Below are 25700 nucleotides of genomic sequence, written 5' to 3'. Positions count from 1 at the left end.
TTTCCCTATTCTAACGTCCATGCATCGACTTCCAACACGCGTATGACAGCCACATTTAGGTAGCCCTCCAACTGGTTGTCTGTCTTTTGGGTTGTTTTGCATGTTTAATCATGGTGTTGTGTTTTCTTGTGATTGAATTTTTATTTTTTTTGGTCATGTTTCTTTTGTGGTGGACAGGGCTACAGCTCAGGATTTTAGCTCCGTGAACATTACTTGTAAACATTTCTCGCTTCAAGCTAAACGCACAGAGTGAAGCTGAACCCAAAGAATGGAAGCTTGCAATAAAAGGATGAGCTCGTATGAAACTACAACTGTAGCAGTGTAGTCTTGATAAACTGACTCACCTCGGTAAGTTGCTGAGCATTAGGGCTCAAACTTGGCATACTATATACTAATATTCACACACACTACATATACAAAGGTGTGTATGTGTGCGTGGTACAGTTTGGTTCTCCATGTTCTAGATCGTAGTTTAAGCAATGCATTGATTTTGGTGCAGAAATGTAACTAAAGGCTCAGTCTGCCTCGTGCTGTCTGGGTCTTCCTCACTCAGCCTAGAATGTAATAAGGAGTTGTATTGTATTAGTATTGATGATTAAAAACACTCCTGAAAGGCTTAGTCACAACCTTAGAGATGGTGTTAATCTAACTCATGGGTTTCCCTTTGATTAACAAAAACGGATTAGCTGTGTGTCTGAGTTTTTTTTTTTTTATCGGAGAGGTGCTTCTTCCTGTGATGCCAGAGACAAAACACACATGATAATGATTGTGTCACTGCTACAACTACACTGTCTCGGTGTCTGTGTTGTATGTCTTTTATTTAGATTGAATCATTCATTCGTGAAGCTGTTTGTATTGTTAGCTTCCTCGAATGATGGAATATAGTCATTTCCTTTGTCGCAGAGTAGGGCTGGGCCCCCGAAGCTTCTCCCCATTTGATTTGCTTGTCACTGTCTCCTTATCAATGTCCCGTGTGTTGTGTTTCTCTTGTTCTCATTCAAGCTTTGTCCTCTTCTTGCATCCCCTTCTCTAGTGATTCTCTCCGTTTTTGTTTTAAATTTGAATTGTTTTGTTGAAGCCATTTTTTCACCTCAAGCTTTAACTTCCCTTTCTCCTTAAAAAATGTCCATCTTAAGTGGTAACTTGAGGATAACTACTGATATACTGTGTTACGATCCAGAATCGTCTCACATCTAGAACTAAAGAGATGAACTAAAACCAGATAGATATAACGATTGCACACTCTTTGCAATAGATCTACCACCTACATTCACAACCGTGAATATTTTAACTTTTATTATATACACAACAGATTCTGACATGCTTCAAAACCCACAATTCATGTGCACATGGCGCACTCAATTGGCATTAAAAAGGGTTCATTTTGAGTTTTTTTATTTTTATGAAATTGCTAAATCCTCTTCATTGGCATTCTATTACTGTTTTCTGAAATAAAATAGATTGAAAGACAATGTAAAATCAGCATTAAGATGGACATTCTTTGTTGTGTTTTCCATTTATTCAGTTTTCCTTTTCTTTTCGGTTTTCCTTTCCATCTTTTCCTTCCTCTTCACCCTCTCTTTCGGTCCCTGTGTCCAGATTTCCCTGCAGTTCTTCTCCTTGTGTCTGTCTTGTTTGTAGATGTAGGGGATGAGGAGGAGGCGGGCCCTCTCCGCCGCTTCCAAAATTCTCGGGAGAGGTGCAAGTTCCTCGCCCCCTCCATCTCAGTTTCCGTGCCCGAGGACGACCCGTACCACTCCGACGAGGAGTACTATGATCACCCATTGTTCAGCCCAGAGTGGACGCACTCGGGCTCTCGGCCCACAGGGCAGGCCGTGGCCTTTAGACAGATTGAAGGTGAACCACGCATGGTTCCTCTTTGCCATCCCCCCCCCCCCCCCCCCCACCTCCCCTTTCTCTCTTTCTGTTTCTCTCCTTCCTCATTTTGCCGCTGAATTCCTCTACTTCTGTGATTTGACCTCCTACCCTCTCCATCCCTCTTGTCCTTCTGTCTCTCTCCGTCCGTCGGTCCGTCTATTCATCCGTCCTTGCGTGCGTTTGTGTGTCCTTGTGGTGTTTTGTCTTTTTTGTTTCACCAGTCATATTTCTTTCTTTTTTTAAATAATTTATTTCACCCAAAGACATGCTACTCGTGGTTGCCATGGTGTTCAGTCCGTCCCATAGCATTGGTGTCTCTGAAGTAGGTTTCACTCAATGGACATAATACATTACAGCTCTCCTCAGTAAGACCTCATGGCCACCAAGATTTAGTATTGGGGCACAGACGTAAGGTCCAAATGGCTTTCATGAATAACTCAGAGATTGTTGATGACCTCCGTGGAAAAACTCATCTGCATCAATCATTTCCCAGTGTTATGTTTTGGTTTATTTCTTAAAACTACTGTTCAACCTCTTAGTTGAACCATACCAAACCCTCTCCACACACCCCGAGTTACTGTCACCAATTCACTTTGGCATCAGGGAAGACTTTCAGCTCCACTCACTCGCACACACTTGCACCTGCATGTAACTTTCCACGTCGGTTCTTTTAAAAAAACTCAAGATCCAGTTTAGTGGGCACCTGGGAGTTCAGGGTCTTTGCGTTCAGACGGCGCGAACGCAATTCAAACCCTCTTACATTATCCATCTAACAACATGAATCCTACTTAACTACTTCATTTATAACTCTTGTCGACTTCCAAAGAATACTCCGATACACATTACAACATCACATGTCACATTGCCTGTCAGTCACCGGTCCTATTCTTATTTGGCCTTGTAAGCCATCATTTTTATAAATAGTTTTAAAGTAGTCTGATTCTTAACCCCCCCCCCCCCCCGGCAAAAGATTTAGGCAAAGCATTGCTTTAAATAAAGCTTCTAAATAGAATCTGTGTAGTTATACAATAACTCATCATGTGACACAGTAATGGCTGCTCAAAGAAAAGATGTATGCCAACCCGCATTGTCCATTGTCCATTGCACGGTTAAAAATTCAGTCCGTGCCATTTGAAGAATCTGAGGCACTACTGTAATGGTCTTTTAGAAATGGCCTGACCACCTCATGGCCTTTGCAATAGTGCCGTACTGGCCGTGAAGTGTAACAACTTCACTTATGTTTTCACTTTCCTTTAACAACCTCAGTTGTCAACAACGGTTGGTCAATCAAAAGAGAAATTGAAAATGGAAATATATATATATATATATTTTTTACAGAAGGAGAAGAAGGTTTCTTTTGCACACAGCGAACACTAAATACCTACATTAGAAAGGCATACAAAATAAATAAACAACCACCCACGCACTACACTCTGTTTTATCTGTGTAATGTACCTATATGTGTGAACAAACATACATTGTAGGTCATTTTTTCCCAGAGCTGAAAGTGTCCCTCCATAAGTTGTGTTCTCACATAACCCAAGTCTGTGTTGCCTGTAGTCTTAATGTGTCCCCCTCTCACCCTGTTTTTGAGAAGAAGAGACCGTGGAGGCTCTTACAGCTGAATATGAGGAAGAGGTGGAGGTGGAAGAGGAGGAGGAGGAGGAGGAGGAGGAGAAGAGTGCAGAAGCAGCAGAGTCGGAGGAAGCTCTTGATGAGCAGCAGTGGAGCGGGGAGGAGCTGGAGCTGGACAGCCTCCTAGCTGCGCCCTTAAAGCAGGCAGAGGCCGTAGACGAGGCCCAGGATGTAGACCTGGAGCCGGGCGAGGCAGCTAGTGCTGCTGCAGAAAGCTCTCTGGACAGAGAGGAGGAGGAGGAGGAGGAGGAAGCAGAGGCTGGGGGGAGCCCTGAGACAGGTGTGTCCTGCCCTCTGCTCTCCCTGCCTGCATGTTACTGTATTGTCCACTGTATGAGAACACCAGATATGTCAAAAAGAACCCCATAAGCACAAAAGCTTTGTTATTCAGGTGGAATGGCAAGTAATCCTCATTGTGCTCCGCTGTGGCTGCGAGGCAACACAGGCTTGTTGGTGAAAAAAGTCACATTTTTTAACTTAACCTGGTTTTATTTTGTGCTATATCTGCGCTTTCTTTCTGTGGTTTTCAGCACTGTTTCGTATTGGTATGATGAAGTGAACGTAGCAGTGCTTTTTTTCGCCGGCTCTAAGCTTACAGGTTTCTTGTTGTGTTCACAAGTGGCTGGAGGCTGGTATGCAAGGGCGGAGCACTTTTCGTAACCATGAATCATACTTTCTAACCATGGGTCACTCATGAGGACATCATTTGCAGGACCTCTTTCATTGGTTTTACTGTCTCTTAAAATGCATTCATATCAGCAAAGTTTGTTTTCTTTTAATGGCATTTTTCTGTCATTCAATAGAGCGGTTCTTCTTTATTATGACAATAGTATTTGCATTAAAGACAAATTAAAGTACTTTTTCAGTAGCCAAAATGAATGGTATGTTAATAATAATAGATTTATACTGGAAAACATGTCATTACATTTCATTGTGCAGTGGAAACCTCTTACAGTGGCCTTGTCTGTCCAAGTTAAGTTGATCACAATTTATTTTGACTTCATTTTCTCATTCATGTCACCATCTTACTAATACAATATTTCACTTATATAAGGTAACAGACTGAATTTTATTGACTGTTACAAACGCTACTTGAAACACAGCTTCAGTTGTTTCGCATTGGGCGTCAAACCACAGGTGCTTTTAATTAAATGCTTATAACCTCAAGTAGCCAGTGAAAATCATAAGGCCGACGGCGAGGCAAAACATGATGACAGTAAATCTAAAAAACATTAATAATAAAAGCGGCAAGCAGAACTCGCTTTAAGCTGCTTCCACTGTAACTATAAAGAATGACAGAAATGCCATGTTTTTTTTTATCTGATGTTGGAAAAGACGCATGGATATCCATCCCATCTACTATTGCTTGTTCCCCATAAATCAGCATCGAAGTCGCCTCATGCCGGTTCCGTCACATACCATGCCATATTCTGATCCATCCGTGACTTGGTGGGCCCAATAATCTCGCCGTATTTCTTCCGTGATGGCCGTGTCATTGTTCTGTAAGTTTCTGAGGAGAGCTTTGCCTGTTTCTGTTATAACCGCTTTCCTCGTCCCTAGCTTAATAAATACCCCACTCGCAGCATGCCAAAGCATTACTTTTCGATGTTGATCAAAACAGCAGACTTACAGATGTCCTTTCAGCTTTGAAGATGGACTCAGACAAGCAGGGAAGCGAGAAAAGTGGTTCCATGAGCCCAGACAGCATTGGATCGGAGAAACGCCCAGAGGAGCCGCAGATGCAAGGGTTCTTTGCTGGTGAAAGAGACGTACCAGAGAGCCCCACCATGGATATGCCATCATTCGATCCTCCCAATGTCCAAAGCCAGGCCAAAGAAGCTGCCAGACCACTCACACTTCAGCCTACTTATGGCGAGCCAATCACAGTGTCAGAGAAACAGCCGTCAGTGGAGGTGGTGGAGATCAGCAGCATCGGTGCTCCTCCTGATTCCTTGTCACAGGTGCCCAAAGTTCAAGGGGAAGACTCAACAAGGGACACTACAGACAGATCTGGCATGTCAGCATATTTTGAAACGTCAGCCATGGAGGTTGATGTGGCTCCCCAAAGTAAGGGCGAAGGCTATTACGAACTGAGCAGATCTGGAGAAGAGAAGATTATGGTCGATGCCAGGCCTCAGGAGATGAGTTACAGCACACTAGCTGAAGCTCAGGATAAACCCAACCCTAAGGAAAATATAGCAGCAGCCAATACGGTGTTCACAGTTCCTGACAGGAGTAATGAATGCAGGCTTTCCCCGGGTAAACTGGCCTTAGAGCAGAGGAGCTACTCACTTAACATTACAATTGGAGCAACGGATCCAAGTGGCCAAGGCAGACCTCGGAACTTCTCCCCACTGGCCACAGATATCATGTCTTACACCAGTGGAAGTCTAGATGAGTCAGCGGACTACCTTCCTGTCACTACTACACCCTCCGTCAATAATCCTCCACCCCTGCCTCCTCTTATCCTGGAGACTGCGGCCTCTGTCACCTCAGATACCTCATCTCCTCCAAGGACCTCTGACCCAGTTTCAAAACCCAGCACCGAACCGGATTCGCCAGTATCACCAGAGCCCCTCCAGGGGACCGATAAAAATGGCACAGTGATGGCGCAAGACTTACCTGAGATGCTGGACCTTGCTGGCACCCGTTCCAGACTCGCATCAGAAAACACCGAACCAGAATTCACCAGGAGAAAGTCAATTCAGGCTGATTTTTCAGCCTTGACAGATGACCCACTGTGCAGCCTTGTTTCAGAGGAACTTGGTACTGGAGCCAGAAGGAATGAAAGCCAGCAGGAAGAGATGGGCTATTGTGTGTTCAGTGAATATTCAGGACCAATGCCATCACCGGCAGATGTGTTGAGCCCGACAAACATTTCTCCACAGGTCTTCACCCACTCAGTCCTGGAGGCAAAAGTGGCAGAGCAAGCCAGGAAATTAGCGGTCAGAGACACATCTTTGGAGGACGCGAGCCAGCCGTCCGTAATTGCCAATGTAACTGAAGAGAAAGACCAGAGGAATGCAGAAAGAAAAGATTCTGCTGAAGAGAAGGGCAAGGTTGCAGAGGAAGAGTCCAAAAAATCTGTTAGCGAGATGCCACTGGTTCAGCCCAGTGAGTCCTTTGTGACACCAACGGTCACGGTGACTCTAGAAGAAGGCGGAAGGTCCTTTAGCGACACTGAGCGACAAGCGAGTGGCGAAGGCTCAGCGTCAGAAACGGAGATCGCCGACTACGAGAGGCAGATTCGCAAACTGGAGATGGAGGACAGGCCTCTCAGTATGGAGGAGGAGAGAGAACTGCAGGAGCTTCGTGAGAAAGTGAAGCTGGTCCACCAGGAGGCATATGAGGAGGTGGATGCCGAAGATGTGTACCAGCTGACCGGTGTGGCCAAGGACCGGATTGCGAGGCCTGTCAAAACTTCACCCGCTTCGTCCGTCGAGAGCATCATCGATGATGATAAGCTGCTCTCTCCAGTGCTCTCACCTTCGAAGCTTAAACAAAGAGAAGTCTATGGTTCCCCCAAAAGAACTGTTTCACCAGTGTTAGGAATCAACAAAGAAAAAGAGGAGTCAGAAAGAAAAATTAGGGAAGAGCTAGAGAAGGAAGCAGCTGAGAAGAAAATGAAAGAAGAGGCTGAGATAAAAATCAGAGAAGAAGCAGAAAAGAAAGAAAAGGAAATGAAAGAGTTAGAAGAGAGGGAAAGGAGAGAGAAGGAAGAGGCAGAAAGAATTCTAAAGGAAGAGACAGAAAGGAAGGAGAAAGAGCAGAAGATGAAAGAAAAGGAGAAAGAGGAGAGAGAGATGAAGGAAAAAGAAGAAAGAGACAAGAAAGAAAAAGAAGAGAGGGAAAAGATGGAGCAAGAAGAGATAAAAAGGAAAGAGGAAAGAGAGCAGAGAGAAATAGAGGAAAAACTAAGAGTAGAGAAAGAGTTGCGAGAGAAGGAAGACAGAGAAAAGATAGAAATGGAGCTGAAAGAGAAGGAAGGAAAAGAGAAAGTTGCTGAGATGGACAAAAATGTTCCAGAGAAGCTTCAGGAGACGGCGAAGCAACCAGAGGAAGAAATTGCTGGACCACCTGTGGCGAAAGAGGCTGAAGAATCTGTGGAGGCCGAAAAGGCGCAAGATGAAGGCAGGGAAGAGGTGCTAGATGATGCCGGGCCAGCGGCGGTGTTAAAGGAGATCCCAGAAACCCGAGCTGCCATCGAATCAGTGGTGACAGTAGAAGACGATTTCATCACCGTGGTCCAGACCATCGATGAAGCAGAAGAGCCGGGACACAGCGTTCGGTTCTCCGGTTCACCCGAGTCTCAAGTTCTTTGTGCCGCCTCCCAGAAAGAGGAGGAAGTAGAAGAAGACCAAGAAGAAGTGGAAGAAGAAGAAGTGGAAGAGGAAGAGGAGGAGGAGTCTGTGGAGTTGGTCCAAGAACCAGACGTGGAGGCTGAAAGCGTAGAGGAGGTGGTAGATGTTCTTGAGACCCCTGCCTCCCCTGGGAAGGAGGCTGAAACCATAGACACTGAAGCCCCGACAGAGAGCTACGACAGAGATGAAACCACGATGGACGACTCCATCCTGGACAGCTCCTGGGTTGACACACAAGGTGAGACGTTGTTCGTGGTTTAGATCTATTGTTCTTTCCTCCACCCAACTTTCCTTTTCTTCTGCTTCACTTACACACATGTGATGTTGCCTCGTGTCTTTCTCTTTTATCCTTTGCCACGCTGCAGATGATGATAAGAGTACGGCGACAGAGCACATCGAGCCTTTGCCCAAGGTGCCCAGCTCAGTCAAAAAGCCTGCTGTGGTCCAGAGCAAGCATACCCAACAAAGGAAAACAGAGAAACAAGAAAAAACAGTCAAACCAAAGGCCAAAGGAGGTCGGGCTAAGGGACGAATGTCCACACCAGAGCGCAAACCTGTCCGCAAAGAACCTGTCTTCATCCCCAGAGAGGATATCCAGAAGAAAAAAGGTTCCCGTCATTTCTTATGGATGTTTATGATTATTGCATGACACCACACTCGGGACTGTAAATGGGACAGGTGCCCCCCTTTCTTTTAGTTTTAGAAAACAAGTGATTTGCTCGAGGGCCTGTGATGCGACCCACTCCGTAGTTGAGCAGCATCGTGTGTGCATGAGCAGTCTGCTAACAAATGTCGACTCAATTCCTAATAGTCTTCTTTATTTAGCTAATGAGTGCAAAGCCCCGTGTTGCAAAGTATCGACCGAACCAGGGCTCAAAGATGTTAACAATTTGGATGTTGTTAAACCTGAAGCTGGGGGTTCATTGTCACTAAAAGTACAACATATACAGGTATTTAGTGTTTCTCTAAACAGCTGTTTGTGCCAAAAGGTGTGCAGACCATGAGCCAGTTGTTTTTAGCATATGACAGATGCCAATACCACCACTGAAAAGCCTTCCATGTTTACAAAGTTGTGAGTCTCTGCCTCTTTGTTGTGTCTCTGCTTTTGTCACCGGCCCCGTTCCCCCTGGCAGCTGTGATCAGGAAGGCCGAACTAACCAAATCCCCATCCAAGAGGAGCGCAATGAAACCAGACGCCCGCCAGACCCGCCCCACGCAGCACCACTCCTGTCCTCGCAGGAGAGCCACAGGTGACACTTGGCCTCGGTCCGCTCGCCTCCACCGTCGGCGCCAAGCTGGTTTTGTCGTCCATTTTAGTTTTACTTTGGTTAGCATGGTTTGCGTTTGCTGTTGTATTTCATTTCACAATAAAATGTAAATGTCATACATGTGTCATGTCTTTCATTTGTTTTTGTCTCTTTGCTTTTTTAAGAGGAACTTAACACCAAGTATGAAATGATCATGTTCTGGTACGCTGCTGCAACCTCAGCAAAAAACAGATGCTCAGCTGGTGTTAAGATTCTTTAAATGCATCTTCCCCACAAGCTTCAGCCGTTTTTTTTTTTTTTCATTTCATTGTGACATCATTGTATATTTTGGATCATTTCAAGGTTTCCTGATAGTTGTTTGGTGTGAAATAACAAAGAAGAAAATCTGACCTGTTCTCTCCCACTCACTCTGTGTTTTAGCCTGTGCTTGCCAGGGAACTGGTGTTCTACGGACATGATAATAAAGACTCATTTTGCACTTCATTTCCCCCCCATGGTCTGAATTATGTGTCACTGATGATGGAAGCTCAGTGTACCGCTGCATGCCCCAATTTGACCGTATTTGCAGGGCTTCCTTATATGAACAAAAATCCCTCTGTGCGATGTCTTGCTGCTCAGCACAGCTTTCAAACATTTGATTTGTCATGTAGCTCTCCAAGGTTTGGTGATAAGTTGTATTTTCTACGACTATACAAGTACAATCAAAGCAAACGTGCTCAATTTTAAAGCACACAAAGCGCATGAATGTCGAACGCTCTCTAGTTGTAATATTTCTGTTTTTTTTCTGTTTCCGTTTTTCTCTCAGAGGGGCTGCTAGACACCCGTCAGCCTCTGAGTGTTGCCAGAAAGTCTCGCGACAGAGCATTGGTGAGTACACAATAATGGAATGAGAAATATCGGATTGAGCTTTTTACTGGGCAGGGGGGCAATTAAACAAACATCGATCAGGACAAACTGACCCTGGAGACAAAAAACTAAACTAAACGTCAGCGACTGATGGCTCCTGTCTCTGGGAAACTGGAGTCTCCAACATTACGTCTGCCGTCCCTCGGCCTTTTGTTGTCATTTCGGTAAGAGTTTTAGAGACGAAGGGTTGTTAAACACGAACATGCTGTAGACGGTTTTCAGGCGTGTTGTTACACTGTGCAATTAATGCACGATGAAGTCAAAACAGATATTAAATCTTTACCTCTTGCTACTAATATGAAACGAACACACAAGTTGCCGTTGTGCATATTTAGTGACTCGAAAACACTAAACACCACATCGATTAGGCAGAATATTTATCATTGGAATTTAGTCTTATTATAAGCTGGTCCATATTTTGTATCGTGACTCGCAGAGAAACCCTATCATCTATTCCGATAACCACATTACAAACTGTTTAAGCGAATGCTGTCTTCCGTCTGTCTGTCAAACCCAAGTAATCCCTGCATGAAAACCATGGAATTGCATTTCTGTATTAACACCACTGTTAGTTTTTATTTTGTGAAAGAATGTTTGTTAGTTGCTTTTGATTTCATTTTTCAAATGTTTTGTTTCCTCGTTTAATGGGTCTTTGCAGAGGGAGACAAGGCAGATCCATTTAGAGCATTTTTCTTTTTACCGAGTGGGTGTCGCATCACCCTGTGACATTTCTCCAGCACTGTGGTCGTGCATTTTACTCCTCCACTGTGGTGATGACGGTTATTGTGTCTAAAATAACACAATTTCTTAAATGTCATGTCATTAAGGCATACTGTAAGAGGGATCTGCCACTCTGAGCCCACTTTCGATTCAAGCATTTTATTTACAGCCGTAAATAAGTCTGCTACAGTGTACATTGGAACTTATATGCATAACATAAATATGCATGAGCTTTAATATATTCTCCATTTTTTTCTTCATTTTTGTTGTTCATCATTTGAAATATTTTAACATGTTTGCAATGAGCTTGCCAGAATGGAGTGAAGGGCAGTAATGAAAGGTTTAACACACAAGATCATCCCAAGTCGATGGGATCTTGTGCACGGATGATGCATGTTGTTGTTTATTTTCACCATTCTTTCTTCATCCTGTGTCCTGTGTTTCGGTGCCATGCCACTCACCCGCCGGGGGCCTAATCGCCGTGCTATCTCAGTGCCACGTCCATCGTTCGCCACTAACAAAGATCCCCACCTCTATATCCAGAGTGGCCGCCTCATTAGATAGACCTCGGCCACCCTCAGCAGAGCCTCAAAGCTCGCCAGTATTGCAGAGACTCGTAGCCGAGGTACGTCGACGGGCCCGGTGGCCCCCTGTAAGCTGCTAGCGTTCGGGAAGGAACACAAAATCATGTGTGAATCATTTAGTTGAATATTACTAAATAAATCGTCGTCCCGCTACCGGCCGAAGGCGTTACCTCGTGTGTCTGTTTCCCAAAAAGGACGGCGGGTCTTGGAGCCCTGCAAAAAGGTCCTCGGTGCCGCGACACGCCTCCATTCTGAGTCGCCGGGTGTTCCATGACCACGAAGAGAGCTCCACCTCCATCACCAGCTCCAGCTCCACGGCTCCTCGCAGACCCACATGTAGGCCGCCGCTCTCTGATCAACTTACTTCTCAAAGTATTGTTACTTACGTTAAGATAAATCCAACATCGGCCTCCAGCATGTGTCGACAAAAACTGTACCAATGGCTGATAATTCATGTTCTAAATTGATTTTATGAATCCCTGAATCTGCCCCTCATCTTTTCCTTCTCCCTTAGCGTTTCCCACTGAGATGAGGGCAGAGCATCGGACCGGACGGACCCATAGCATGACAGGTAGATGGGATTTTCTATTGATTGCTATATAGTATTACATTTTAAAGATTACCTCAATTAACTAGCAACTCTATGTAAAGTTAATCTATTTTAATAGGAGTCTTGGAATAGTCTTTTTAAAGCCAAAAATTAGGATTTACTCTTTCATGCTAATGAACGACCCGCACTTTCAACCTTACAAATATACAGTGCTGCAAGACAGCTTTCTGATTCCTAATTAAAAAACAATAAAAAAGATCCCTAAATTGCACCTAATGGATACACCTTTTCTTTTTCGGCTACAACCTATCATCGTTTTTTTCATCCCTCCCCCACCAATAACAGAACCGGTGCGCTCGCGTTCGGCCCGCAGCGGCCACTCCACCCCGCGCACTCCCGGTTCCACGGCCATCACGCCGGGGACCCCGCCCAGCTACTCGTCGTCCTCAAGGACCCCCGGGACCCCACGCTCCCTCAGCTTGATGTCCCAGGAGAGGAAGGTCGCCGTGGTGCGCACCCCGCCCAAGTCACCTGCAACCACCCCCAAGCAGCTGCGCATCATCAACCAGCCGCTGCCCGACTTCAAAAACATCCGGTCCAAGATCGGCTCCATAGAGAATATCAAGTACCAGCCAAAGGGAGGACAGGTGACGCTCTTCTTCCTCGGTGGCGCCGCAATCTTTGCTCCTCTCGAACCTGCTTGCTTGTTTCTTTCACCTCTGTGATTCATTTCAATCTCTACTTGTTGCATGTCTTCTGTTTTTCTTTCATGTCTATGTTTTACTTATGGTCTCAAAGAGGGTTATTCGAGAAGTTGTGAGTCATACAGAAATCGAAGAACTATTGAATTCATCTCCTACCAGCACAAACCCTAGATCTTGTCCTTCAAACGATGAAACAATTTCATAGTTGAATGTTTTGGTTTGAACTGTATCGTAAAATGTGTTTTTATATGATTTCGTCTGACTTCATGATCTAATTACTTCCCGTGGACCCTCTGTCGTACCTCACCAAACTTTCTTTAATTTAATCTATCCCTTTCCCATGTTAGTCTCCATATCACTTCCTGACTCACCAGTTTAAAAGGACAATGATTTAACAAAGAAAACAGACACACAAAAATGTACGAAAAGCCCAAACAAGGTTCAAAAGGCCTTGAGTAGTTATGAATATTAAAGACCACCCTTAAACTCCTTTAAGTAATCCTCTTTAAATCAGATTTGATTCAGTCGGTGCGGTATTTCTGTATAGAACTATAGAAAGCTGCTCCAAGCAAGAGGTGCCATTTGTCCATTTGCAGAGAGCTGGGGGTAACTGTCACGAGGGCTCTGTGTGTTGCACTCTTTTGTGAGCCCCGAGTCTGAAGTATTCATCCTGAAGACAGCACTTACAGACGGTTTTCCTTATAGCAGGGTGTTTGGGAGTGCACGCGTCGCACCACAGTTGGACAAACATTGTGTTCCAGTCTGACACGCAGTCAGTCCGCTGCAGCGGGGAACAGCAACGTGTCTGTATCAATCAGCTCTTACAAGCCTCCACTCCTGACCCGATTAGGCGTCCTTAAGGATTTAGCTGACATCTTTATGACGTTGCCAGTTCTCTGCGCCGCTCTGTGCAGTCAGACACTAAATCTGGGGAGGCACCGAGCTCCAAACGCCATGCCTGTCCTCTGCAGGAGAAGGAGGTCCTTAAAGCGGCGTCTCTGGGCATGTTTGCGGGTGCGTTTGTGTGTGCAAGCGTGCCAGCTCATAATTTGCTTTTCCCAAGACAATGCAGAGGGAGGAGGGTGGCTTGCAGCCAAAGGTCATCACCTGATGCAATGTGAGCATAGGTGGTCTAGTTGTTGACCCGTTGGAAGGTGAGCTTTAATTTTGTGGCTGTGGAAGAGGTTGACCACCGCGTCAGGTGGACTTTGTGTCCCTTGTCTGTGTGCGCTTCTGTTACACAGTCTGTCCTTTATGCTTTAGACACGGGCAGCACTTTGTGACATTATCAATATATCAGTCAATATATGAGAAAACATGTAATGCCTTATGTGTGTGTATCGAACTGGGAAGCAGAAGTGTCAGAAGTGTCCTGCTTTCAGACAGTGAAGGCAGCTTTTGTGTGCACACTCACAAGCTCACACTTATAGACACACACACACAGATTTCCCCGCTTCTCTTTGGCCATAAACTAAATGACACAGAGTAACAATCTATAACATGATGCTGCTATAAGGTGCATGCAGTCTACTTATGTTGTGAAGCATGCTATATGACCTTACAGAGGTGAAGAGCTCATTAGGAGGTTTCATTTGCCACTGGATGAGGCTTGTAAGCCATGTGTAGCAGTTGTGCACTCTCCTTCTTGTGTTGTGTTTGAATTCACTGCAACCAGCCGTTTACTCACGTGTGTCACCCATGGTAGACAAAAGTAAGACATAATGTGAAATGTAGTCGCACCTTAAACTCATTTCCTGATTCTTCGTTCAGGTGGGTTTTGGTCTTTTTTAGCCTTCATTAGCCTCTATTAGGCTTTATTAGCCGTAGGGATGGTTGAATCTTCCATAATCGTGGCGCAATCTTTACGTTGCAGCAGCAACAATCCTCTCCTGACCTCTATTAGTTCCTTGTAGCTCCACATTCTGTCTAGTTCCCTATCCAAGCCTCCCCCCGGCCCATATCAAGCCCTTCCCTGGACACTGACCTGTCCGATGGTTGTCCTCATAGAAGCACAAGGACCAGAAAATGCCAGCAGAGGCCAAACGCAAGTCCTCCTGGATCTGGAAGTTGGTGCTTCGCCTCATCTCCGTTACTCTCTGCCTGTCGGCGGCACACGGTGTGACCTGGACCCAACACCTGCTGGTACACCTGAGCACTGCGAATGGTCTCACCATGTGATTATTGTGTGCAAAGTTCGGTCTAATACGGAAAATGACTCGTTTCACGTTACTTAATTAATTGAGAGTAGATTGTTGAATATTTAATGTAGTCAATCAATATATTATCAGAACCCTACGTGTGGTCAATCGAGCCAATCCCAGCTTTTGCTTAATCTCTCTGTATTTCTCCATAGATTCATATTTTTAACAGGAAGTTGGACCTCATTCACTTACTGAAAAAATGCGGCTCCCAGGATAATCTGAAGCGCTCTCCCCGTGGAGGCAATGTATGTACCCGTCAGCCTTGGACAATTGTCATACCTCACTTGATCCTTAGAGGGAAAGGACCACAATTTGATCCCAGCTTGTCACTACTCTATGTCTTTAGTCCCGGTCCAATTAAGTGACGTGCAACAAGCTACTAGTTGTTGTTATGCGGTGCAAATCTGGCTAGATCCGGGTAGCTTGATGGCGTAGTATCATAGTACCTTAGTTTGTGGTCACTTCATGACTGACCAGCACAACCACTCTAACTGTGGCAGGGCGTCTCCGTGGCGATGTGTAAATAAGTAGCAAATTCACTCCGGTCATTTGTCTTTGTTTGGTTTCCCCCGTGTGATCCTGTAATACACCGCATTTTGTGTCCTGTCATGTATTTGGTAGTTAGCTCCCAGAGATCAGACGCTGGTATGGCATTCCGTTAAAATCAATTCAAATGCCTTGCTTTTGTATTGTCTCTGCCATTTGTCGGATGTTCACTGGTGGCCATTTCCTTGACATGAAATACTGAGTTCTGGATGAGCCGGAGTGAAGGCGATCAGCTGGAACAGGCCCCAGGCTGACACTAAGAGTCCCGGCTGATGCCGGGTGGTGGCACGGATCCATCTTGTCTTTTAGCTTCAAACTGTAGCTGTATTCATTGAATGCTTGTTACCCCGGTGACAACAGGTGAACCGCCAGTCAAACAAACTCAGGACTTATTCAAACAGTGGGAGGATACAATCTTTTTGAGAGATATTTTCAAGAGAAGTGCCACGGCGAAGAGGCCGGGCCTTGTCCTGCCTCATTCCTCACCTCCGCCCCTGCAGGTTCTCATCCCCAATGTTAAGCTGGACTATAGCCATGTTCAGTCTAGGTGTGGGTCCTTGGAGAGGCGGGGCTACACGGCAGGAGGTGGAAACGTGAGTTGTGTGCCACCAGTTCCACTGTCTCAGTGTTAATGTCTGCCTTCTCTATTGTGTTGTGTTTATTTTAGTGCTTTTCCTTTTCTTTTTCCTCCTGGCTTTATTGTTTAGTCACTTACACATCACTGCAGCAATGCAGGTACTACCTCACTACCTCACTCCCTGTATCAACGTGGCATTCCCCAGTAGAGATTTTTATCATGCGAGTCACATGTGTCCTCTAGCAATTGATAACATCGTGCCTCTGATATCATATTTACTCTGATTGGGGGAGGCTCTAAAATCCCACTGATCCCTGTTATTCATGTTTTGATTGAAATTACTTTTGTGATCACTTCATGATACATTATTCAGAAAGTTGATGATCTAAAGCGAAAGATGACGATCTCTTACAAAGCCGGAGAGCTTATTGTCGTCATACAGCTTGTAGGCACGTGCATCATCTTACAAGAGATTTAGAAAAGGTGATGCCAATGAAATTATGTTGGATAAGTTCTGTTGAATGTTTTATTTCCACATCAACTAGGCAAGTCCAAGCTAAAAGCTAAGGACAGAGGGTTTGTGGATGAGTTGCATCACTTGAATTGATCTCTTTTGGAGACGGAATGGCATCGTAGTGTAATTATCAAGGGTGATTGACAGTCGGAAAGATGAAAAAGTCATAATTGGGTGGTGGCCAAATGTAATGTTCATTTGTCAAGGCGGGAGATTAATCCGCTCCTCTTGCATTTCAGAGGGCATGAAAAGATACAATCAATCGATCGCCGGCCCCTAACACACAAAACAAAACCTACTTAATTATGTTTAATTGTTTACTGTACATGGTGAACTGGTTTCAAATTCGCAGTTGGAAAGCTTTTAAATTCACATTTTGATGAAGAACACCAAGACTTTTGTTTTCATTTAAACACTTCAAAATGTATTTAGTATTTAAGCTCTAGGTTCCTCTTATTGCAATAATGTGACAGGATGACGGCTGAAGCAAATATTAATCTCTTATTATGTAGGTCTATTTTGTTGTACCTCATAGCGGACTGTACAAAGTGCAAAAACTAATACCAGCATAGTTTTTCTCATGGAAATAGCAAAATATGAATCATGAAATTATGTTTGGATTCAAGTCATGTGAATATAATCATTACGATCAAAATATTGCAACAACACAGTCGAAAGATGTCTTCATGAACATGTTCGCTGGAGGGACGAGCCAACCTGCAGCATGATGTTCACCCACGCCGACACAGGCGTCACCTCGGGTGCCGTCCTGAACACACGGGCCAGACGAGCCGTCCTGTCCCCAGTGGTTCCCCCGAGGACCGGTTCCATCTGCTCCCCATCACTGTGCTGCGTCTAAAACCTGTTGCTGCGGTCCGTTTGCTGGGTCAGCCCTTACGTCTGCGTGGCTTCCTCTTTAGATCCCAGGGGCGTTCTACATTACAGCATCTTCTCATTTCCTCTTCTGCTGTGGCTGCCCCCCCCTCCGCCCGCTCGCCCCCTTGCATTCCTTCCTTACCCTGCCTCTCCCTCACTGCTATAGTGCTTATTCGACAGGTTTTCAAAATATGCAAAAAAATGTTTATCAAGAACAAGTTACAGCCACATTAGTTTTGTTGGTATAATATACACCAGCAGTTCTGCACTACCAGAAATATTTAAAGACTGTTATTTAACAGTCACTCGAATTCTCCTTTTGCTTTCATGCCTTTTTTTTCTTCAAATAATTACATGCAATTAGATATCACCGTGTTCGAAGGCAACCTCTAATTCCAAGTTGATACCCAATTGTGTTCTTCAAACAGCAGCTGCACTTTAGTGCTGCATCCCTCTGTGTAATTGAGAAAGGGAAAGATGCTGTTTGGATCATTTATGTAAAGCTTGAGTTGAGGTCAGCGGGGGGTTTACCTCTGCATTGCAAACTGGGAGCTCTTAACCTCGTCTTTCCCTGACTTTGTTTTTTTTCCAGGTGATGATACAGAACAAGAAGATTGATCTGAGCCACGTCACCTCCAAGTGTGGCTCTCTTGACAACATCCACCATCGGCCAGGTAATCAGCCTGCGCTCATTGAGAGGTACTGAGGGGTCACACCCGGGGTGAACAGGAGGTTGCCGTTGCACTCCCCTACCTCACGATACAAGTTTATAGAGGGATGTCCAGTACTCTCTCAACACTACCATAAAAACAATGCAGAATGTTTCAGATTTCATTATCAGTATCTAAATATAAAATTAAATGGGGCCCGGGTTTCCCACAGGTTAGGTATCAGACCTAACTGTAAATAATAAAAACAGGACATAAACTTTAATGCACTTTAGCTGTAATGAAGCGCAATCTAATACAATTCCATCCGCAGACGGCCAAATGTGGGAGGTGGTGTGATTCCTGGGGGTTTCTAATCTAAATGTGTGGAGCGGGACGCTTATGAATTGTTGATGAACTGGATTGGGTCGAGCCTGCACAGGGCCATCACTGACTGTGAGAGAAACTGTAGAATCACACACTGTGCTCACTTTGTTTATGACGTTGACCTCCAGCGTGCATTCAGGGAGGCAGGTCTCAGGACAATGTTTCGTTTCCCCGTCAGTTTATGATCCCACACACCCATCCACAGTAGAAGACTGTCTGCAGTAAATGGTTTTTGGATTAGGGACAACTGCACTGGTCTATTTTTAGAGGCGAACCGGCCCTCCCAACGTTACTTGTGTTGAAAGCAATAACGTTACTGTTGTTCCAAAAACACTGCAGGCCTAAAGTCAACAAAGCACGTAAAGCATCTAAGAACCACCTCAATGATGTTGTGATGACTACTTTAGGTCTTGCAGCACCATCTTCTGGTGCCTCTCTGTCTATCCACCGTATGACCTGTATTCACTGAGATGCTTGCTGAGCATGCACGCTCTTCCAGTACAACATTACGCCTTCACTTTGCCAATGAAATCTGTTTCAACACAATACGGTTTTGCTCAAAGCAAACCTTAAACCCCCTTGACTATTTCTTTCTGCATTAAGGCATCCATGGGAAAACCTGAGTTTCTTCCCCTGCACACTTTTGGCACTTCCATTTCTTCTCCCCAGGGGGCGGTAACGTGCGTATAGAGACTGTGAAGTTAGACTTTAAAGACAAAGCCCAAGCCAAGGTGGGTTCCCTGGATAACGCTCAACATACTCCTGGTGGAAGCCGCGTCACGGTGAGTGTCACCTCCGTGCAGCTCCATGATTTAAAGGTTTTTTGGGAGACTGTGGTACTAGTGTATATGTATGTATGTATACTATTGGGTATGTATCTATTCCATGTCAGTAACACAGGATTCAGTCCTTGAGTCAAGTTTTTTCCAAAGCTGACCACCTCAGACACAATACACAAAATAATTGTAACGCTACGTGATGTGAAAATAGTGTTTATCTCTTCTTCCCCATCCCCATCTTTCTTCACGTTGCCCGTGCCAGATAGATTGAGAGCCACGGGCAGATTCTCCGTGACCACGCCACAGCACGAGTGGACCACGGAGCTGATATCATTGTTCAGTCACCAGGCCTGTCCAGCTTGGTTTCCCCCCGGCACCATCGGGACAGCAACCTATCATCCTGCGGCAGTCTCAACGTGATCGAGTCGCCTCAGTTAGCAACCCTTGCCGAGGATGTCACCGCAGCTCTGGCCAAGCAGGGTTTGTGAACACTGGGCCCTCTGGATCCCTGCTCTGCACCCAGGACATCCTCACCATGATTCCTCAAAACTTCTCTACCTACTCCTGCCAACTCCCCCCCCCCCCCCCCCCCCCCGAGGCCAACACCAGCTTCCCTCCACTTCAAGATCCATCACTCCACTTTAAGTAGAGACTCAAATTAGGAGCTACTGTGCTTTGTTCTTCTTTAATTTTCAAATATATGCTATTTCTGATTAATTTAGTTGGCCTCTCTTTTTGAATGATATTACATTCAGTAGAATAGTTCAGTCTGAGCACTGGTCGTAGTTGTAGTGGTGCATAACAGAGTGGGGGACCAGGTATTGGCTTAACTGGTCCTGGATCAGTGTTTTGAAGAAGCTACAGCCTTTTTTTCTACATTTAGTAAGAAGTAATGTGGCCGGCACACCACGCAGCACGTGTTGCTCTGGCTCGGTGAATGTGCATGGACGCCAAACCCCCTAACAGACCGAGCATCCTTACTGCAAGTCATTCTTGTCATCCAATATACAACATATTTAAAAATATATATAGAAACATGTATAAAAATCCATCTACCATCTACATGTCCTTAAAACGTTTTAAAAGGAAGTGACAATATGGCTATAAAACTACATGTACAATTGCATTACTGCAATAACTAGATCATGTTATGACAAGCATGTATTGATTCAAATGTTAAAAGAGGCTATTTTGTAAGTGAAAAAAAAGGATTTTAGTATGTTATTTCCAATTATGGAATAGGGATTAAACAAGTTCATGTTTTGTAGTTATTAGTTGTTTACAGTGTAACGCTTGGTGACAATGTCAGACAGCTGATTTGGTGTCGCTAAGGAATGCATCTCGGTCCTGTTGAGGAGCATCGTACACTGGTGCCTGCTCAGAAGTTCAATAAAGACGCCTGTTTAAACATCAGAACAGTGTTAAACATTGGAGCTAATTCTACAAACCTTACAGCTTAAAGTGTGCTGTCTTTGGAGCTGCAGATGATGAACTCGTTCCTCGGCTCTCACAGGCTGATGTTGCACCGCAGCTTAGCAGAACGTGTGGCTTCTCTGAAATCTGTCTGTGTGTGTGCGTCTGGTGCCGATCCAATGCCGTTTTACCACGTATGCTACCGTATCTGGATGTTTTGTTTGCAATATGTGTAAGATGAAAGAGGAGGAGGGGGGGGGGGGGGGGGGGGCGGGGATCTTTTGAAAAATCCACGAAAAAGACAATTCAAGGTGGCCGAGGGAGTGTCTGTTTGGAAAAAGTTTTTGGGTGATCTAGTTTCTTTTTTGGACATTTGTTGTAAACCTTTCCTCCTGCGAAAATTACTGCCCTCACCCGCAAATGTTTGTTTGCTACTGTGTTTTTTTCTGCATACCCCATCTATATGTGCCCCCACCCTGCCTTCTGCTCCACCCCCAGCAACTGTAAATGTATTTAAAAAGTCAAGTAGATGTACGCAGTTTTTTCTCTTGCTGATATGACACTGGTTACAATCATTAATGACAATAAAAAAGACAAAAGGTGATACTGCCGAACTGTTCTCTATTTGGATTACAATGGATAATGTTAATGATCAGAAGGTACATTTATGGAAATGTCTTTATTTGCTTTCTGAGTCAGATGAGAAGATGTCTCTGATCAATACAGTTCATTTCTTGAACCTAAAAAAAACAACACAAATGCAATTGACTATTAGCTGTGTGACAGACTTGAGAGGGGTAAACATCTTTTCTTATAACTGTACCCATATTTCCAGAAATGTAAAACTTTCACTTTAACACAAATCTGGCTGAGTTAATTAAGCATCAGATAAATAGAGTCAAAAATTTGGAAATAGGAGTTTGTGAAAGGTTTATTGTGGCAGAGGATACAATAAGTTAAGACCTATGGAAGGGTTGGGTAAGGAGTGTATATATTTTTTATAGCCAGTCCTGGGGCAAACTTGTCTCTTCACTGGCAGATGGAGTCGGCCAGGCTCCAAATGAAAGGAGGGGGGGTGGTCGTCATTATCCCATCTTCCCCTCCATCACTGCTCCACTTTGAAAGCCAGTGATACCAGAAATCCCCAAAGAGACACGGTGTGAAATGAAAATGAGGAAATCTCGTGGAAATCAGGACGGCTTGCCGAACAGCAGGAGGAGAAGGGAAGAAAAAAAAAAAGCACCGGTTGGCAAAAAAATCAAAAGAAAGTGTAGAACAAAACAAAAGGGTTCAGAAATGACATCTCATAGTCCTTTGTTCCCCTGCTTCCCAGGTGGCACAGGAAACAGCGAGTGGATGTCCCAACACCATGGGTCTGCACATACGATGCTCACCACCGCAGCGGCGGGTGTCCTTACACAGACATGATGTGCTTGACAAAGGCTGCAGATGAAGACCAGCGCAGCCCACAGGGAGGAAAAGAAGAGAGGGGAAATGCATGAGCGAGGAGAACGACAGCTTCATTAGCTAATCAGTTTATACATTACAAGACATCATTGCACTTTCATTGATGTCGTTATTGAGACATTTAGTGGAACATTTGCCATGTTGTGGCTCGACGACATCAAGAGAGAACGATAACCTTCCATTAAACGCAACGTCAAGGTGAAAATTGTAACCCTGCAAGCTGTGGCTCACCCTCATAGTTGACACAGCCGTTCTCGTCCTCCTGTCCTGTCATCAGAGCATCGATCTCAGCCTCATTCATCTTCTCTCCTGTATGGGAGACGCAGAGCAAAACCAGTGTCAATAACACACACGCACACCAACACGGGAGCAACACGGGAGCCCCCCGTCAGCGCCGCGGGCCGTACTCACCCAGTGTGGCGAGGACGATGCGCAGCTCGGCGCCCATCACGGTGCCGTTGCCCTCCTTGTCGAAGACGCGCAGACCCTCAACGTAGTCGTCGAGCACCGCCTTGTTGGGGCTGTTGATGATGCTCTGGAGCATGGGGAGGAAGCCCTCGAAATCGACTCTCTTGCTGGCCATGTCTGCAGGCGACAGGGGCAGAGAAATCACAGTCGGTTCCACCCAGGAAGGTTCTAGACAACGACCGTCACGTGTTGACAAAACCGTTTTCAACACAGCGTCAATTACAGCATCAATTATAGCATCAATTACAGCATCAATTACACACCGGCCCCTTTCTACTGCAGGTGATGCTTCTTTACTGTCTTTACTAGGTATTTATAAAGTTCTTCAGAAATCTTTCTTGACTCCTCACCTATAATCCTGATGCGTATTTTCGACACCGGCTCAGTCAGTAATGATTGAGCGTCATGGTGCTATTTTACTTTAAAGGGTACAGAGAATTTACATCTATCTGTGAGCAAATACCAGATCAAGAGGGACACAAAGGGACACACGAGAAGAACACATTTTTTATTAAAACACTGATAAATATGCAGTATTAGGCACAACATCACACATTCCTGACTGGAAGAGAGGCTTTGTTGCACCAAAAAAAACAAGTACAGTCAAAGCTTTTAATCTATGTAACAAAAATCTCGAACAAATGCTGTAAATGTGTTTTACCTTCAGGGGAGGGCATTCCAAGCAGTTTGCCGACCTCCTTGTTGGTGGGGTTCTGTCCCAGAGCGCGCATGATGTCAGCGATCTGGATGTAAGCCACCTTGTTGTCCCCCACCCTGTCAAACAGACCGAAGGCCTCCCTGTAGTCTGCAGAATGGAGGAGAAGAGGATACATGATTGCCTAAATGAATCCGGTCTGTGTGAAAGGTATTCAGAATTGAGTGTGCAAAGGCCTGCTGAACCCTGTAATGTCATAATTTTGTACAGTACCATTTTTATTAATAAAACAGCTAGAGGGACTTTAAATTATTCAGTAGCATTTCACATTTTGAGGCAGTGTTGGTAATCTTGAGAAACTAGAGTACGCCGGAGTGCCCTAAATTTAAAAAGAAATCATCCATCTTAAAACCCCCACAACTCCTTTCTGATGAAAGCAGCCAGCTGCAGAAGCTCCAAAAATCTCTAAATCCAGCAATAAAGTTGCCAAGGCGCACCCATCTCCCTCAAAAGCCACTCGTGATGAGCGGACACCACAAACCTGGTTCTTGATAGAACTGACAAGCAGTTTGCGGAGGATTCTGTCAATGAGGAACATTGTGACGCTCTGAATGTAGATGTTACCGACTCATTCTAAGGTACCTGAAACACATCAATTCTACGTATCTTATTTCCAAGGGGTACACAAAAATAAAAAACTTAATAATATTATTTTGTTCTAGTATCTATGTTAAATGTGTATTTCCCACATTTCAGTAAGAATAGCTGTTGCTGTTGCACACCTGCCACCAGGTGGAGGCAGCTTCCCTACAGCTTGACAAGGGAAACTATAGTAAGGGCGACATTTAAAAAGGGCCAGTATGTCTCTATAGATGTGCAATTATGGACTGACTACGGCCCCACTCTGTCACCGCTTACTATTTGTATCGCAGCTGTCCCTCTGTCTCTGTCTCTGTCTCTCTTAGCAGCACTATGGTCCCATTTAAAAGACCACCTTGGAATTGATAAACATAGCTGAGAATATGAGCCCCCTCCTTTTAAAGGCAAGACCCTGTGTGGGCGAGCTGAGTAAAAGTAGGGAATGCTGACTGCAGCCTAACAGGCAGTTGGTCAGATGACGAGTGTGGTCAGGTGGTGTCCTGTCAAGGGTCGGATGGGTCCAATAGCACCTGGGTTTTTCTTTTGATCAAACAGTAAAGGAAACACTCTACATTCCGTATGTGGTGTGAAGCTGACAAATGCAGCCGCAGCCTCCCGGTGAAGCTTGATTTGCACATTGCCTTGTATAACTAGGCAATTCAGCAGGGACATATTATTTTACTACCATTCATTAGTTTTTATCTGTTTCAACCAAGAAATATGAAACATGTCAAATGCACAATGATGACCATCCTCATCTACATTGTTTTTCTCTCCAATACAGATGGATATGTAGATGTCCGGATAATTGGCGAAGAGATATATAAGGGAAGGAAGTATTGAGTTTTATGGGCCGTATGTTGTGTCACATGGTAGCAAGGGGGGGGGGGGGGCAAAATGAGGTGTACGTACCATCAATCTGGTCTGGACTGAATTCCACCTAGAAGCCAAAACAAAACAGCCATATTACTACAAGACAAACAAATTCCAGAGTACATGTACATGCAAACTATTCAACAGCACAACTACAAGCAGTTACATACGTATTGTAGACTAATCAATCCGGTCTAGAGAAGGATATAACTGGTCTCTCTGCCAAAATTAACTTCACATGGTGGCATCTGATCTGTGGAGGTCCATCTTTAGCTACATTAACATGTCCACATTTGGTGTCACCCTGCACAGCCGTCATTCATTCGTCACCATTCTTTAAGTCCAATCCAAAGGGCAGAGGGGAGAGGGTGAGAGGTGGGAGGGGGGCGTGGTCTAGACCACGGTGAGCTGTCCATGGTTCCAGTCGACCGCCTCAAACCCGCCTGCTATGATGACCTCCTTACTTATGCATCTTCTCAAAGAAAAATAACTGGTTGGCTTCCTTCTTCCTGGCTTTGGCAAAGTTATAATGCATGTGCATCAAACCCCCCAAAAAGCTAATCTAATTTAGATTTTAACCACAAACACCAATCCTTTTTGGATTTACATTTGGTCTGCAGTTGCACTGCAACCGCCTTGCCCCCTACAACAGAAGCAGACCTTTGTCACATCCCTCCTTCAAACGTGCGAAAAAGAAATGCAAAAATAAAATCTCGACTGTGCCGCGCATCCCCCCCCCCCCCCCCACCCCCTCCAGAACCCTGTTGGAAAACCACTGAAGCCGCTCGACTTGTGTCATGCAAAATCTATGGACCAGTCCCAAAGGTGTTCACGGTCAGTCATCGTACCTTGACGGCGGACAGGTCGACAGCGGCGGGCGCTGCGGGAGCGGGAGCGGGCTCCGGTGCCGGTGCGGGGGCCGCTGCAGGCTCGGCCTTCTTGACGGGCGCCTTGGGGTCCTTCTTGGGTGCCATGTCAGCTGATGGTGGAAGAACTGTTCGTTCCTAACGCACAGGCAATTCCCGGTTCGGATGACAACACGAGGAGTGTAG

The 25700-nt window shown here is 45.1% G+C and overlaps 2 protein-coding genes across 11 annotated transcripts in view; one reads left to right on the top strand and one right to left on the bottom strand.

Moving 5' to 3' along the window:
• map2 (microtubule-associated protein 2) overlaps positions 1 to 20029 on the top strand; it is a 54976-nt gene extending 34947 nt beyond the window's left edge. For 5 of the 10 annotated variants that reach the window (XM_062565076.1, XM_062565075.1, XM_062565074.1 and 2 more), the window contains 12 exons: positions 1642 to 1857; positions 3476 to 3793; positions 5158 to 8112; positions 8240 to 8482; positions 9008 to 9124; positions 9948 to 10009; positions 11547 to 11688; positions 11867 to 11923; positions 12248 to 12549; positions 17913 to 17994; positions 19024 to 19136; positions 19400 to 20029. In XM_062565076.1, the coding sequence (XP_062421060.1) occupies positions 1642 to 1857; positions 3476 to 3793; positions 5158 to 8112; positions 8240 to 8482; positions 9008 to 9124; positions 9948 to 10009; positions 11547 to 11688; positions 11867 to 11923; positions 12248 to 12549; positions 17913 to 17994; positions 19024 to 19136; positions 19400 to 19621 (4829 nt within the window). In that variant the 3' untranslated portion in view covers positions 19622 to 20029. Of the gene's footprint in view, positions 1 to 1641; positions 1858 to 3475; positions 3794 to 5157; positions 8113 to 8239; positions 8483 to 9007; positions 9125 to 9947; positions 10010 to 11261; positions 11448 to 11546; positions 11689 to 11866; positions 11924 to 12247; positions 12550 to 17912; positions 17995 to 19023; positions 19137 to 19395 lie in introns of those variants that run through there. The other 5 variants (XM_062565077.1, XM_062565078.1, XM_062565079.1 and 2 more) reach the window with 5 other exon arrangements.
• A 1435-nt stretch (positions 20030 to 21464) lies between these two features.
• On the bottom strand, positions 21465 to 25700 carry myl1 (myosin, light chain 1, alkali; skeletal, fast). Its single transcript, XM_037489317.2, has 6 exons — positions 25497 to 25700; positions 24688 to 24715; positions 23143 to 23286; positions 22425 to 22598; positions 22245 to 22322; positions 21465 to 21989 (listed from the first exon to the last, which is right to left on the bottom strand). Exons 1-6 carry the CDS (start codon positions 25620 to 25622, stop codon positions 21961 to 21963), a joined length of 579 nt encoding a protein of 192 aa, XP_037345214.1. The 5' UTR covers positions 25623 to 25700; the 3' UTR covers positions 21465 to 21960.

Source organism: Pungitius pungitius, chromosome 10 (genome assembly GCF_949316345.1).
Source record: "Pungitius pungitius chromosome 10, fPunPun2.1, whole genome shotgun sequence".
Lineage (NCBI taxonomy): Eukaryota > Metazoa > Chordata > Actinopteri > Perciformes > Gasterosteidae > Pungitius > Pungitius pungitius.
The sequence above is the reverse complement of the archived record's forward strand: the minus strand, read 5'-3'. Positions and strand labels throughout refer to the sequence as shown.